This window comes from Perca fluviatilis, chromosome 1 (genome assembly GCF_010015445.1).
Source record: "Perca fluviatilis chromosome 1, GENO_Pfluv_1.0, whole genome shotgun sequence".
Taxonomy (NCBI): Eukaryota; Metazoa; Chordata; class Actinopteri; order Perciformes; family Percidae; genus Perca; species Perca fluviatilis.
Genome location: NC_053112.1, coordinates 33,247,308 through 33,263,541, shown reverse-complemented (window position 1 = coordinate 33,263,541; position 16,234 = coordinate 33,247,308). Strand labels below are relative to the sequence as shown.

General features: G+C 42.3%; 1 protein-coding gene across 6 annotated transcripts in view; it reads left to right on the top strand.

Annotated features, from left to right (window-relative positions):
• LOC120555481 (LIM and calponin homology domains-containing protein 1-like) overlaps positions 1-16,234 on the top strand; it is a 32,665-nt gene that overhangs the window by 4,288 nt on the left and 12,143 nt on the right. For 4 of the 6 annotated variants that reach the window (XM_039794191.1, XM_039794199.1, XM_039794184.1 and 1 more), the window contains exons 2-15: positions 4,738-4,808; positions 4,919-4,988; positions 5,082-5,188; positions 5,280-5,310; positions 5,417-5,527; positions 6,026-6,153; positions 8,238-8,308; positions 10,405-10,606; positions 10,789-10,995; positions 11,532-11,840; positions 12,036-12,305; positions 14,046-14,303; positions 15,115-15,471; positions 15,597-15,899. In XM_039794191.1, coding sequence (XP_039650125.1) covers positions 4,738-4,808; positions 4,919-4,988; positions 5,082-5,188; positions 5,280-5,310; positions 5,417-5,527; positions 6,026-6,153; positions 8,238-8,308; positions 10,405-10,606; positions 10,789-10,995; positions 11,532-11,840; positions 12,036-12,305; positions 14,046-14,303; positions 15,115-15,471; positions 15,597-15,899 — 2,495 coding nt within the window. The remainder of the gene's footprint in view (positions 1-4,737; positions 4,809-4,918; positions 4,989-5,081; positions 5,189-5,279; positions 5,311-5,416; positions 5,528-6,025; positions 6,154-8,237; positions 8,309-10,404; positions 10,607-10,788; positions 10,996-11,531; positions 11,841-12,035; positions 12,306-14,045; positions 14,304-15,114; positions 15,472-15,596; positions 15,900-16,234) is intronic. The other 2 variants (XM_039794207.1, XM_039794223.1) reach the window with 2 other exon arrangements.

The following is a 16,234-nucleotide window of genomic DNA, read 5'->3' as shown; positions in this document are numbered from 1 at the left end:
GAATTTTGTACATTTTGCACTTAAATGTATTTTGTATCTGCATTGCAGAACAATACAGCTTTAATAACAAATAACAGCAATAAAAGCTTTAAGTATGTTAAGTAGGCTACATTTCTATGTACAGTGCAGAGTGAAAAAGAAGGGTATATCAATGTCATTTTACTGTACTTTTACTGCTAATTTATTTTTACTGTTATGAAGATATGTAGATCAATAAGTGTGCTGGTGTTACAGAGTGCTTTTGTTCCTCATTACTCTGATCCAGGTTAAACTCATCCTCAATCTGGATTATGACTTTATCTCTCCGTCTTTCTCTTTCATTTTTTTTTTAATCATTTTTTTGTCTTCTCTTCTTCTCTGTATGCCACATTAGTCCATTAGTGTGCAGAGTGCCTACAGCACATGATCACATTATAACAAGGCAATGCTTCTGCAACATCATAAATGAAAACACCAGCCTCCATCAGTGGACTGTGCCTCACACTGGTGCACTGTTCTGAAGGTATTTTACCAGAGTCCTATTACCAGGATTTTTTATTTGTTTCCCCAAATTGCAACTCTATTTCCTGTTTTCTGATATTTTATATTTTATTTTATATTTTGTGTATTACAAAACCAGAAAGGAGATATGTACTCATTTCTGGCTACAGTCTCAGGCTATAGTCACAACTTGGGCTATTATTATCACTTTTAGCGTGGGCCTGCACATTCCTGGCTTTTGTTGCTTTAATGCATTACAGCACATGATGTGTTTAATAGAAATTACAGCACTAACTTGATGTACTGCATCTTATTCTCCTCTCCTGCTTTCTATTGTTCCAGTCTCGCATTCTTTCTATCTTTTTACAGTTGGTAAAATAAAAGTAAAGGGTACTTTGGCCTAGTTTTTCTTCCCCTCTGCCCCCCACACACAATCTCACCTCAGGGTTTGAATGGTAGCTGCTGCTGCCATTCACCCAGACTGAGCAAAGCAATCCACCATGGGGACTGAGAGGGAGCGAGGGAGGGTCGAATTACCGATGTTGGTGTTGAAATACCCCCAAGGCCTTTGGCTTGGTTTTTGTAGCAGACACAAATGCTCACTTAACACATATACATTTTCTCTCTCTTTAACACACACTCACAACAGTCCTTTTTCCTCTGCTTACATTTTCATGACTTTTTCATCCAAAACATGCACACTCCCATCCGTCACTGTGTCAAATTGCTGTATTTCAGTTTTAGCATTTTACACATAACCAGTTGTTAACAACCTCCACCCGCTGCCCACTGTCTCACACACACACACACACACACACACACACACACACACACACACACACACACACACACACACACACACACACATTACCTACACAAAACACAAACACAATTGTCCTGCTCTCCCTCAATACAGTACTCTCCTTGGTCAGTAAATGATGCATGACCATGCTGTAAATGTTTCAAAGACCCGGAGTCAAACCTTGATAAACATGGTGTATGCCAGCGCGTGTGTGTGTGTGTGTGACAACAGAAGGATAAAATACAAAAAAAAGAAAGCGATGCCAATGGGAAACATCTGGTCATCACTTATATAACGATAAAACAATATGCTTGTGTTTTCATAGCTGCGGATGCACTCTGTGTGTGTGTGTGTGTGTGTGTGTGTGTGTGTGTGTGTGTGTGTGTGTGTGTGTGGTGTGTGTGTAAGTGTGTGTTTGTGTGTGTGTGTGTTCCTCTCATACATGTGATACACGTGCAGGAAATAAATCATAAATATCACCATGAATAAAGTGCAGACCAAGACTAAAGGAAGCAAAAGGACTCAAATATTTTGCTGTCAAATTGACCTCAGATCATTATTTGTGGTCAATTGCATTTTCTCAGAGTGTTTTTTATGGATGGCTGTATAGGAGCATACATTATACAGTATATGAGCAGTAGAGACAGAGTGTGTGCCTGCAGTTAACAGTTTCTGTGCTAACTATAATCGGGGCTAATCTGGATTAGAAGTCTATACAGTCAAACCTCTTCTTTTCCATTGATCTTTGACTGCTGGTTACACAACAGCTCCAGAAAACAGTGCATATGTGTGGGTTGTGTGGGCTTCCTCCTCCTCTCTTGCCTATACAGGATAGACTGAAAAATTGGAGACAGGTTAGAGGATTGAGGTTATCGTTCTCTCAGGCTCTGACTGCGTGCATTTAAATCAGGGAAAGTGGAATGAGGACACAGAGCAGTGTGTCTATTGATTTGGTGTCACTCTAATTTGAGTTCTACTGAAGCAAAAAATGTTGGGGGAAGGGTAAACCGGGCAGCAGCAGGTTCCTCTGTCAGGGACACAGGGAAGCACATTTCAACAGACTGCAAACACTTTTGTATTTTATATTTATCTGTTAATGACAGCGATCATATTAGGGCTGCAACTAATGACTATTTTCGTTATTGATTAATCTGTTGATTATTTTTCAATGACTTTACTACTTCATTAAAGGAATATTTCACCGCTGGAAAGCTGAATATATCTTTAAATTGGGTCACTTATGTAGTAGAAATGTGAAAAAAAAAATTGAAATTTGTGCCTTCTATGCCGAGAAAAGCCAGAAAATGTGTTTTGGTCTTATATGGATGAAAAACACCAAATCCCAGAATGCACCTGCTTCGTTGCTTTGAGTCCACTCCCAAGCCACGCCTACCGCTTGACAGACTGACAGAGGCATTCAACTCAAGCGTGTTTTATTGTCATTTCAACCATATACACAAAACAACGTTTCATCGTGATTCAAGTGGTGTTACACATTTAATACATATAAAAACGACATACGAAACGGGCTACATTTAATACACACACTTTATAGGCTCCGTGAAGTTCAGCTAACACATACTAGCATTAGCGCTTGGTGGGCTGTAAACACCGAGCATAAACACAGCCGTGAATTAGCGTGCAATGTAGAATGATCGGCATTTAACAGTCACAAACTCCACCAGCAGTTAGCAGTTAAATGGATACAAATCACCACATTTCTGCGCCACTTCGTGTTAACACAGCCCACCTCTTTTACCCGGCGACAGAGCATCTCTAGCTCGGAGGGCTAGCAGGCCTGGTAGCTGGACAGTCCGGTACACTATTCAGGCATGTTTCCACAACAACAAAAACACAGCAGTCTCTGAACTCACGTTGGGAGTTTCGTTGAAGTTGGATGTAGTCCAGTTTGAGGTCTAAATGAGCGGACACTTGCAAGCAGGATCCGTAAAGTTCAGCTAACGCATACTAGCATTGGTGTAGCTAAACACAGAGTATAAACACAGCCGTGAATTATCGTGGAATGTCGAATGGTCGGCATTTAACAGTCACAAGCTCCACCAGCAGTTAGCAGTAGCTAGTTGGATTTTATTTCTACACCAGTCCGTTTAACACAGCCCAACTCCACGGGCCGGCGAGAGCAGCCTGGTAGTCCCGGTGCCGGTACACTGTTGTTCAGGCATGTTTCCACAAAAACAAAAACACAGCAGTCACTGAACTCACGTTGGGAGTTTCGTTGAAGGAGGATGTAATCCAGCTTGTTGTTTAATGAGCAGACACTTGCAAGCAGGATGGATGGGACAGGTGGACAGCTAGCGTTAGCTTTCCACCTAGCCGATGAGGATGTCCCCTAGCCGGCTAGCGGCATTGAGCGACACCGCTGGTCTCCGTGCAGGCGAAGCTCACGTAGTGTGCCGGTATTGCGTCTGTAATAACGTTTCCTACATTCTCCGATCTGTACCGATGTATCCCGGTGGTACACACGTCCGGTAGTTTGAATGCAGATAATTGTTGTAAAAGTTTTCTGCTTAAAACCGGAAAGCCTGTTTAGCGAAGGTTCAAGATGGCTGACAGTCGTTATTCGCACGAATACCTCGGCCAGACTCGGCAGTCCAACCCCTGTGGGCGTGTTGAAAACATACACGGAAGTAGATCCTAATACTGGCTGTAGTCCTGCCACTGGCCCAAAAATCTTCCGATGACGCAAAAATCGTCATTTTACGTCATCGGAAGATTTTTTCCAGGCCCCAAATGCAGAGATCTCTCGTCTCAGGGGGACATGAGGGAGGGAAGCACGGTCATTCAGAAATACTATCGGGTTTCTACTGATACAAAGCTGAATGCTAAATCGGTGAAGTATCCCTTTAAACTATGAAAATGCAGGTAGAATAGACCCGTCACAAGTACCAGGAGCCCAAAATGACATCTTCAAAAACACCAAATTTTGAATATACAACAGAGGACTAGAACCAGAGACTGTTTGGCATTTTTGCTTGATAAATGACTTAAATGATTAATCAACTGTTGATGATGATTCATTTTTTGTTCTTTTTGTATTGATATCTGCAGCATGGCCAAAATAGAGGGTATTACTGTCATTTTTGAGGATATTACATAGTCTGCTCTAAGAATTTGGTTCTTGTTTGTATTAAAACGAAAATTAATTGATTATTTATTTAAATCATTTAGTAAGAAAAGAATGCCAAACATCTGCTCCATCTTCTCAGAGTGAGGATTCGATCTTTCGATGTTGGACTGTTGGTTGGGCAAAACAAGCAATTTGAAGCCATCACACTGGGCTCTAGAAACTTGTAATTAACATTGTTGCTAAATGCTAAAAGATTAGTTGATTAATCTGAAAATAACCTCCAGATTACTGATTAATAAAAATAATTCTTAGTTGCAGCCATAGTTCCATTCCACCTCCTTTACATCGGTCTCTTCCTGTCCCCCAGGCTGTAACTGGGAAGAGCTTTGGAGACAAGGACTTCCGCAGTGGATTGGAGAATGGCATCCTGTTATGCGAGTAAGCCTCTGACATCACCCCCACTCAGTTTTTGATGTCTGAAGTCGCAACAACATACATAAACTCCTCTAAGACTCGATAAATCTCTGCTTCTCCCCTCCTCCACTCAGGCTGCTGAGTGCAATCAAACCAGGGCTGGTCAAGAAGATCAACAGACTGCCCACCCCCATCGCCGGGCTGGTAAGAGGACACTCTCCAGTGTGACATTCAGGCCTGTAAACCAGCCTATTTGTCAAAGTGATAAAGTGTGGTCCCTTGCTGTCTGTCTTCTAGGACAACCTGTCAGTCTTCCTGCGGGGCTGTGAGGAGTTGGGCCTGAAGGGCTCCCAGCTGTTTGACCCTGGGGACTTGCAAGACACTTCCATACGAGCTAACCTAAAGTAAATAGGCGTGTGTGGCTTTTTATTCCTGTTTATGTCCATTTTAATGTAGGATCACATGACAGTAATACATAACACTCTCTCTCATCAGGGACTCTGACTGCAACCGTAAACTAAAAAATGTAAGTAACTAATGCCTTTTGTTTTGTTTTTTCTTGTTTTATCTTTTATGTCAGCGTGTTTAGCATTTATGAATATGCATCAAACCCTCGTGTCTATGTCTCTCAGGTGCTGAACACAGTGTTCTGGCTTGGGAAGGCTGCCAGTGGCTGCGCATCCTACAGCGGACCTACTCTCAACCTCAAGGAGTTTGAAGGGCTTCTTGCTCAAATGAAGTTGGTGAGTGAACACACTGGAGAGGACAGAGCAGCGAGGGGGTGAGACAGACAGAAAGACAGATAGCATCGTGGAGGAGATGCGGGGGATGGATTTGTTAGTTTCCTGTCTTTGTTGGGGTTCAGGAGAGACACACGAGACAGGAGACAAACACATTTTTGTTTTTGTTACACCACAGCTACTCCTATTTCAGGAAGAGACACAGGATATGAGTTTAGAAAGAAGAATGGCTCTGCACATTTTATCTATAGGTTAATTGGAAGTGTATTCAAATAACAAGAACACCTGGCTTTGTCCTTTTCAATCAATTTCTCAACCCATTTGTTGTCTCTTACGTGAGCATCTTCATGCATCTTTACTACCTTATATGTGTTTTCAAATATTTTTCTGATGGCTGATGTGTGTGTGTGTGTGTGTGTGTGTGTGTGTGTGTGTGTGTGTGTGTGTGTGTGTGTGTGTGTGTGTGTGTGTGTGTGTGTGTGTGTGTGTGTGTGTTTGTAGGAGAGTGACGAAGGAGGCGACAGTTCACAGAAGCGCAGTGTTAGAGACAGCGGCTACGACTGCTGGGACTCTGAGAGGAGTGATTCACTCTCTCCACCACGACACACTCGCGACAACTCCCTAGATAGGTGAGAGACTTTCAACACACACACACACACACACACAGATGTGGATGCACACACCAGGGGTATTTCAGATTGCTGTTGACATTTTCAACATATTTTAAAACTAATCCCATTGATACAAAACACACATGTAATTTTACAACAGCCCCTTTTACACAGCCTATTCAAGGCAGTAATGTAGCGCCTTTATTCCGCCTCTCCGTTCTGTATAAGAAATCAATTATTCAATCAATCAAACGATTAATATATTAATTTTTAATTTTATTTGTTAGATACAGTGAAACGTTATCCCATCGGTATCGTGAATTTAAGAGCGAAAGTACACCACAACTCACTGTCCGACCCCTGCACACCTGATAGCAGAATTCCAAGCAGATAATTCACAGTCACCTTTCAGTTCCTCCATACTTGCCTCAATAGCCCCTCTGATGTAGAGATGGAGATTTACACAGAGATGGTCCTGCCTATCCATGCAATCGGGACCTCAGCCACAGGCCCCAGCTGCTAGCCATACCCAACCCTTCCTCTGTGGTTGCTCTGATGTTTACATTTGAAAACTAGCTAGCAGAGTCAGCAGGAGACTGATGAGTTGAATTCCCTTTTCTGATGAGCGACTCGTAGTCATCAGATGGCCGCAGAGATGGTTTTGCTAGCTTGAGCTTATCTTCTCCACCTTTTCCTTTGTGTTTACTCTGATGTATACATTTAAAAACTTGAGCTAGCTGGCTAGCTAGCCCAGGCTAGCAGAGTCGGCAGGAGGTTAGCAGAGTCGGCAGGAAACTGGCAAGTTGATATCCCGATCCTGATAAGGGACTTACATAGCCACATGCCATCACCGTCCAACATCAAAAACTTTAAAGTGATGGTTCGGAGTAATTTCACCCTAGGGTCCTTTGCACCATGACCTTGAGCCAAACACCCCCCCAGAAGCTTTTTTCACCTGGGTCTAACATTGGGAGAGTTAGCGTAGAGTAGCGTTATCAGCTGAATAGCTTAGCGCAGAGGCTAATGGACCCATGTTTGTATCTCGGAATGACCCCACTCGAAAGGCCCAAATGTTACCAACGTCTACACTAGTACAAATAGGTTATGTACTTCATAAAAACGATGGATTGGAAAGCTTTGTAAGGACACACAGAAGTTTATGAACACTTGCCTGCTGGCTTCTGCTCTCTGTTGTTGCTGCTGCTGCTGCTACCTGCCGTTAGAGTGCTTAGGGCGCCTACAAAATTACTACAACCGAAAAGAGATACAACAAAAATATTTATTAATTTAATGATTAAATAAGGTAATGTCTCCAAACTTACCTCAATTATTACTTGTCTCCTGCTAGTTATACTACAGCACTTACTTAAAAAAAAAAGTTTAATTAAAAAATATTTTTGTTGCATCTCTTTTCGGTGTTGTAATTTGTAGACGTCCCTAAGCACTCGTCTTAGAGCAGCAACAACAACAGCAGAGAGCAGAAGCCAGCAGGCAAGTGTTATTTACATACACTTCTGGTGTACTTACAAACTTTCCAATCCATCGTTTTATGCGTACATAACTTATATGTACTAGTGTAGACGTTTGGTATCATTTCGGGCATTATTAGTGGGGTCATTTACAAGATACAAACGTGGGTCCATTAGCCCCTGCGCTAAGCTATTCAGCTGATAACGCTACTCTACGCTAACGCTCCCAATGTTAGACCCAGGTGAAAAAAGCTTCTGGGGGGGGGGTGTTTGGCTCGAGGTCATGGTGCAAAGGACCCTAGGGTGAAATTACCTCGAACCATCACTTTAAACACAACTAATATTTGTAAAATAGACAATTCAGCATAAATGTTGCGGAGCTGACAGAGAGGCGACTGGAGAGGCTCATGCTTTCTAGAACATATACACTAGACACCAACGCTGTTGTGTTGCACATCATGCTATCTAAAATCAGTGGGGCAGCATTATGCCGGCTTTCTTTGGTTCATTGTAAAAAAGCAAACCCGGTGTAATGAGGAGCCTTCTTTACAGCAGTATTGTGGAATCTCTGTATTAAAAGGGTTAATATTAAACAGTAATATGTGTTCTAATCTGTTACTTTTTTTTTGACAGTCTGGACTCCTTTGGCTCCCGCTCACAGCACAGCCCTTCTCCTGATGTGGTGAATCGAGGACACAGTGATGGTTGGTTCTGATACATGTCTCTCAAATTTTCTCAAATGAACTTAAAAGAGAGCCAGGCTAGCTGTTTTCCCCTGCTTCCAGCTGTTATGCTAAAATAAGCTAGCCCCATACTTTGCATACAAACATGAGAGTGGATGTAGACGCAAATAAGCATATTTCCCAAAATGTTGAATTATTCCTTTAAAGCAGCAATCCAAAACCCACTCATCCATAAATATCTGACTGCTGTTCTCTAACATGTTGACATGTTGGGGTTTTAACCTTGGTATGTTATGGCTAGTCAGGCGGGCTGTGGATAACAGCTGAATGTCTCAGACAGTGTGTGTGTGTGTGTGTGTGTGTGTGTGTGTGTGTGTGTGTGTGTGTGTGTGTGTGTGTGTGTGTGTGTGTGTGTGTGTGTGTGTGTGTGCCCCAGATAAAGCAGCTGTTGGTCTGAGTAGAAATCACTAGAGATTTGGACATGAGGTCACATCCTGCCTGTCGTGTGTGTGTGTGTGTGTGTGTGTGTGTGTGTGTGTGTGTGTGTGTGTGTGTGTGTGTGTGTGTGTGTGTGTGTTTGAGGGGAGTATCACAGGCATCCTGTTTTTGTCTTTTATGTTAACGGTATAATATGTGTGCAGCAGGGTGACAAGAAAAACACTATTCCAGAGCTGGGAATAGACTCATTCCCTACATTCCCTAGAGGAAAAGTATGCTGTCTTACCAAGTAATATTTATAACCCAACAAGTATGTACGAGGTAGTATGTATGAGGTAACAAGTACCATGGACCTCTAAGTATATGTGCGCCTGCTCTACCCACTGAGCCAACCTGGCCACAATACAACTTGTGTCATATTGTTGTAGTTTTGGTCAGTATTTCTATCAGTTATTTTAACAGTGTACTCATCAAAAGTACCTGTTGGGAGTTGGGGACAAATCTGACAGATGGTAAACAAGCCAACAGTTTAGCTGGTTATCTAAACCACTTTATTTTGAGGTAAAACTGAAAGTGGACACACTCAAAATGTTGCTAATAAGCCCTCATTCTCTTCCAAATAAGTTTGAGTAACTTTGGAGTTTGTTTAAAATCTGTCTGAGCAACTTATTTTTGGCATAGTTACCACATTAACATTAACTCAGCAATTACCATGTTATTATTACTGGTAGAATTTAAAAAAAACTTCAGATTTTGTGAGCCCATAAGGAGATATAGGCAGAGGCCAAACCACAATTACTCTTCCAATAAAACAGCATTGTGGGATGGGAAAGGGTTAAGATACACACAACCAGTTGGCAATTGAGGTGAATGAGGGAGGATGCCATCCCCCTTGTTAGCATAATGACCAAAATGCATGCCCCCATCCCCTAGTAGCAGTGTGAGTGCAGGGGCAGAGGGGTTGTTGAGTTGAATATGTTAGTCTAGTCTGCCTGACTCATTGATCCATTATCTGACTGGGGTTTGTGCAAGTTAGAATCTATGGCTTGTGCAAGTTAGAATCCTGTCCATGGCTCTGGAATATCAGTGTACTGATAAATCCATAAATCCAAATGGCACTGTCTGTGGTGCTGAAGTAGCAGACAGATTTGTAATTAAGTTTTTTCCCTAAGTCTGGCCCTTCTGTCAGTTTTGTCTTGGAGCTATAATATTCTCTAAACTATATAGCTGAGAGGGGGATAAAAAGAGTCGTTCACTGGGTGGTTCGCTAGTCGCGGGTGACCGTCCCCCTATTAAAAATCTACAAATTGCCTACTGCACACAACTACCCTTTCAGTCTTTTCAAATTTAATATGGTGGTAAAAGGGCAGCCCCATTAACAGATACAGAATTTGACTGTGATGTGGTGTTACAGTAAACGTCAAAAATGCTTAAAAGTGTCTAGAAACTGGCTATGTCATGTTCCATATCATGACAGCGTTTTTTGCCCTTGCTGATATGGAAGAAATTGGTACTTGCATTGAAGATATTATGAACTTTTGGTGTAATGTGAAGCTAATATGTCTTGAAAATCATATAGCGTTTGCAGAGGTTATTATGCAAGAACCAATTAAAAATGTTTTGTGACCTTCTTTCTAACCTTCTTCACTGTTTTCTCTTTTATGCTCGTTGTTGCCCAGGGCGAGGCAGCGACTCGGAGGCCGATGCCCCCAGCAGGAGGCCAGATGTGCGGAAGGATGACATGTTGGCCAGACGGACAGCCAGCAGTGAATCAAGAAACTTGATTCCCTTTAACCAGTTTCTTCCCAACCGAACCAATGCAAGCTCCTACATCCCGACACCACGGCGAAAACCACATACAGAGGAAGGAGAGCAGCGGAGGTAATGACCAACACATCAGTGCAATAAATAAGTCATATATAGATGATGAATTTTCACAACACAAGTTACTAAGTGCTGCAATAGGAAAATTCAAAAACTGAGCAGAAGGAAAGGTATATCACACAAGACACACAAACTTCCTCATTCCTAATCTTTCCCTGCCGTTTCACACCGTTCCCCAGTCACCCTCAAGCCACTCCAGAGCAGTCCAAAAGAACTGGACAGCACCACAAAACTCCTAAAACTGTCACTTGGGCACCTGAGAACAATGGGGAAAAACTAAAACTGGAAGAGGAGAAAGTGACCCAGGAAGTGTTGGAGCAGAAGAGGCTGCTGATGTTGGAGAAGGCAGGGATTAAAGTTCTGCCTGCTGTTGTTCGCTACAGCAGGTCAGAGAGGAGCTGCATGACAGCTGCTGCTGCTGTGGTTTGACAGTTTTGGTCGTGTTCACTAACGGATCGTTATGATGGTAATTTTGTTTGTGTTCTTTTTTTTCCTGGTGATCCATTCACACTGGTGATGAGGTTTGACTTTTGGGTTTGTGTAGGTATCTGGTTGCAGCAAACTTATTAATGATGAGTTTTGTGTGTTGGCATACAGATCTGACTAACTGCTTGCTACTTTTCTGTGGTTCACATATGGGAGAGGTTGAGTTAAATAATGTCAGGTATTAATATTGTAATATAAGTTTTAATGGCCATGAATATATACCTAATCGGTGTGTTTTTTTTTTTTTTTGGACGCACACGGTAATACGTTTGCCTGTGACCTATGACTAATTAACAACCTTGCCATATTACAATATTTGTGGAAGCATGTCAAATCCAAACTTTGCATGTGACTACGTCTGCTCACAACATGCAACAATGGATTTTTGATTATCTCTGAAATGACCTTGCCACCCTATCCCGTCTCCAACCCAAAGCCCTCCCACAATGGAGGAACCGGAAGTGAGGTCACCATCGCCAAACATTATCCTTCGCTGCGATAACGACTTTTTGAGCTCTCACAAATCTGTGTGGGACTCCTCCTCTGATGTGGAAGAGGAGGCAGAGGTGCAAAAAGTCCCGGATGTTCGTAGGGACGACCTGGCATCCAGACGAGCTCATCGCGGCCCCGTTGCTCCCAAGGTGCATCAGTTTGTCCCTCCACCTGTATGTAGCAACAGAGACAGAGAGCGCTGGGAAGGGATTAGACGAGCCTCGCAGCAAACACTGCAGGAGAAGGAGATCAGGTTAGCCAGTGTTTGTTTGTGTGTTGCCGTTTTTCTTCTATTTTCTCTCTAAGTCACTGCTAAATATTCTGTCCTATTTTCCTACTTTTTCTTTTTTTTGGGTGTTGTGGTCATTTGTGGTTTGACATGTGCGTGCTCCACTTTAATGTGACGTGTGTCGTGTGATGCCATTGTGCTGGCTCTGTGATTGGACAGTGAGAAGGAAGCGGTTCCTGACATCATTACACGCAGAGACAACCCCTTCCTAAACTCCGCCTCTCGCCTCGAGGAAGAGGAGGATGGGGAGGAAGAGGGAGAAGAGGGAAAAGTTAAGGCGACGCCTAATAAGCAGAAGGATGACCTGGCTCGTAGACGAGCTCAGAGTAAGCCCCTCCCTCATAGGGATGGACCAATAAGCTTTGTTTCTGCCTCCATGAGCCAGGCCGATATGCAGAAGTGGGAGAGACTCAAGATGACTGAACCCAGGTGCCCAACACACTCTGTTTCTGCACACATGCAGTACAAAGCACTTAAAAGCTGCTGTATGTCAAGTGTGTGGTTTGATAATGAGAGAATGTGCAGTGTGTGTGTGTGTGTGTGTGTGTGTGTGTGTGTGTGTGTGTGTGTTTGTGTGCACTTCTAGTTTCAGTTCCAGTTTGAAGCAGACCATTGCAGGCAGGAGAGGATCTTTGATCTGTAGAGACTTTCATATGAATTTACAACCCACTATATATTTTTTAAACCCACACAGTGGCTTGAATACATGGGGATTCAGTACCTCAATTCGAAAGTTGTATCTCACCTACTCACCTACACCTAGCTATTTTAAAATCCTAATATAATTGCACCAACAGTTGCTTATTTTGTAATGAGTGCATATAAGACAGAACAGTAAAATAATATAAAAAACTGGAAGAAAACATCTTACATTTTTACTTTATTTTACATTTTGCAGCTGTTAATTTGTTACAGTACCATTTAAACTAATTCTAACATTTTGACAACAAACTCCAAAGAGTTACCTTTCAGAAGACACCAGGATTATATCTGTTATCAAAAGGGTTTAACAATATTAATCATTTCATTTTGGGTGAATAGTTATCTAGAGCAAAAATACCGATTATTGGTTCTAAGTTCTCAAATGTGAGTTTGCCACTTTTTTTTGTTTTTCCCATTATTAATAGAATATCTTGGTTTTTGACTATTAAGACAGACAAAATCCATTTCAAGATGTCTCCTTGGGCTCTGGGAAATAATGGACATTTGTCAACTATTCTCTGACTGATTTAACACATTAGATGATTTAGTAATCAAAAATTATCAACAAGTTAATACATAATGTAATTAGTTGTAACTAACTAACTAAAGTTTACTTGGATAGATTTAAGGGCCCCCCCACCTCTCATATTTTATTGTTAGAAACAATCAGAAATAAAAAAAAAAAACTCATAAGATCGTCTACAACAGTTTCAGCTGTGGTCTGTCTTTAGTCTCTTGTATCCTTTTGTAAGCAGCTATATCCCTTAGATTTAGTTTCCCCTCTCTTCTTTTCTCTGTTGCTCCCCATGTTCTCATCTGCTTGTTTATTCTCCTCACTATTGTGCACTTCAGGCCTCTTCAGTGACAGGCATTGAAAAAGAGCAGGGAATTGGCCGACGTGTGTGAGACTCTATGTGTGTGACCAAAAGGCGACTGTTGGCTGTGAGCACTGCTTTGGCTTTGTTTTTCTCTCTGCGCTGATGTCATTAGATAGGATAAAGAGATGTTTGTGTTCCCAGAGAAGCAGCAGTTACCAGGAAAATGTGACTACCTAGAGTAGATAAAAAAGCTTGGTGTGTATGTTGTGAATGTACGTATGCGTTAAAAGGATTTAAGTGCACAGTCCCATGCTTTGTCCTCTTCTATCCATTCACACTTCCTGTTTGATTCATCATTTCCACCTTGTCCTTCCTTTGTCTTCACAGTCTGATCCTCTGTCTCTGGTTGCTCATGATTTCTTTTCCACTCTCCTTATTTTCCCCTGCTTTTTTGCTGGCTGGTGTGTGTGTGTGTGTGTGTGTGTGTGTGTGTGTGTGTGTGTGTGTGTGTGTGTGTGTGTGTGTGTGTGTGTGTGTGTGTGTGTGTGTGTGTGTGTGTGTGTGTGTGTGTGTGTGTGTGTGTGTGTCTGTGTGTGTGTGTGTGTGTGTGTGTGTATGCCTGTCTTCATTTGTGAGATTGTATCTACAGTGAGGCTAGCCCGTCCCCTGTGTGTCAGGCTTGTCTGGAGAAAAATTATGGAAGTCCTTTCAGCAGATCAGCAAAGGCTGGACGAGGTCACAGCAAAGTTGTGACCTTTGGGGGCGTGACTGAGATCGAGCAGCCAGTAGACACAGTCACTTCAAGTGAAGGGGAGGAGACAGAGTTGCTAAGACGACTCCTTTCCAAGGCAACTGTAGCCATGCCTACCATTGGCCTGGGCTCCCAGCTTTCAGAGCGGGAACGCAGGTATGGACGAGGCCAAATACAAGACAACTTCAGACAGTGCTACAGCTACGCTGGCTTGAATCCAAAGTCTCTTGCATTAGTGTGGACATTATTGAGAAGTAAATAGGTGCCTTTCTCTTCCATTAGCCTACTTTTGGAATATTATTTAAATGGTTTAATGGAATTGCTTGTCAATGTCCTTTTGGAAAATGTTTTTTTTACATTTGAAGAATATTTGAATTGGTAAATTAGGTAGTTTGGATGCACCTCTCTGCACTGGCTGATATGAATGAAGTTGTAATAGGGAACAAAGGTACACACGTGCGCACACACATGCATGTATATGCTGCTATGAGAAGTAGAGCTAGATAAATCAAAGAGTATTGGCCTATATATAATATATATAATTAAAGCATTTCTGTAATGTTTGTGTAAGCTTTTTTTCTCATGAGATATTATCCGTTCACTTTTGATATATGTTTCAGAAATTTTCCATAAAATCAAAACACTTAGATGGATGTTATCACATGACTCTGATGGTCAAAGAGCTTAAAATGTCGTCACAGGTCTTTTTTTTATTTATTTATTTATCTTTTGTAGATTTGCATTGGTTTTGCACGTTTTTTTCTAACCCTTATTTATTTGTCGCTGGGAAACTCTTAAATGTTTTTTTAGTTTGAAATGTTTCCTTCTTGACAATCTGTATTCTGTACTCTTAGTCAGTACTCTTCTGTACTCTTAGCCTGCTTCTCTGCATGTTCACACCTGGAATGTAAGACTATAGTATCCATCACTGTTGCTTCAGTTTGAGCTTTATATTATGCTCTCACAGCCAGGAAAATGGGCCTGACCTCAATCAATGCACCGCTCCGTCCGCTGACCTACCACCCTGCACCCCTGAAATCCCTCTAACTCCTGCAGAGCTGGATGCTTGTCTGGCTCAGTATGAACGGAGAGCAGAGGAGGAGGATGAGGAGGAAGTGGAGAGGATCCCAGATCTCCAGAAAGATGACATGATGGCGAGGAGGACAGGAGTTTTCCATAAACAAAGCACCTCTACAGTGACTTACAACAGTTTCCTGCCTCTGCCCAGCACCAAGCGCCACACACAAGAGGAGGTCACAACTGATGCTGCTCCGTGGAACAAAAAGAAAGTGCAGGCAGACAGGAGCAAGAAACTGAACGTCAGGTGGGCTAAGATTTGTGTGTCTAACAGTATGAGAAGGCACTAACAAGCTTGGTGTGGTTTGCGTCCTCAAAGAGGTTTTCCAGCTTGATGTTTAGTTATTTCAATTGTAGGAGTTTCTCTCATAGAGTGGAGCAACAGCAGCCGCACCCTGACAAGACTGTAATCCGAGCAACGTCTTACAGCGAACGTGAATATGATGAGCAGGAGGATGAGTATGATGAAAATGAGCCTGTGCCTGACCTGGAGAAGGATGATATGATGGCTCGAAGGACCGGATCATTCCAAAAACCGAGTGCAGTCAGAACAAACCAGGCCATCAACCAGTTCCTGCCAGTACCTGGATCGGTTAAATATTCCATTGCCCCAGTGTCTGCAATGAAGGCACTACACAGAAAGCCTAAACTCAGAGAGAAGATGGCTAGTGAAAGGTATTTACTGTGTTTGAATGATGAAGGGATTGAGGTATCTTCCACTACTGCAACTAAGAACGCATATTTTACTGGCAAAGATGGTTTGCTTGTGTTTGCAAGTTAAATGGCCTGCAGTACTAACACTAACACATCTCTGTGGATGATTTATAGTTGATCCTGACTTGACTGTGTTGTTTTGGTTCCATGCCAGCATGTTTGATTGCCTGCAGCTGGATGTCTGATGTGGTTTCATTTGTATTATTTGAATAGGAAAGGACTGGTCGACTTTGATTTGCTGTTGTGGTTGGTTTATTGGAGTTCTGGTTCTGATATGGCTTGGCGAAGTTTGTGCT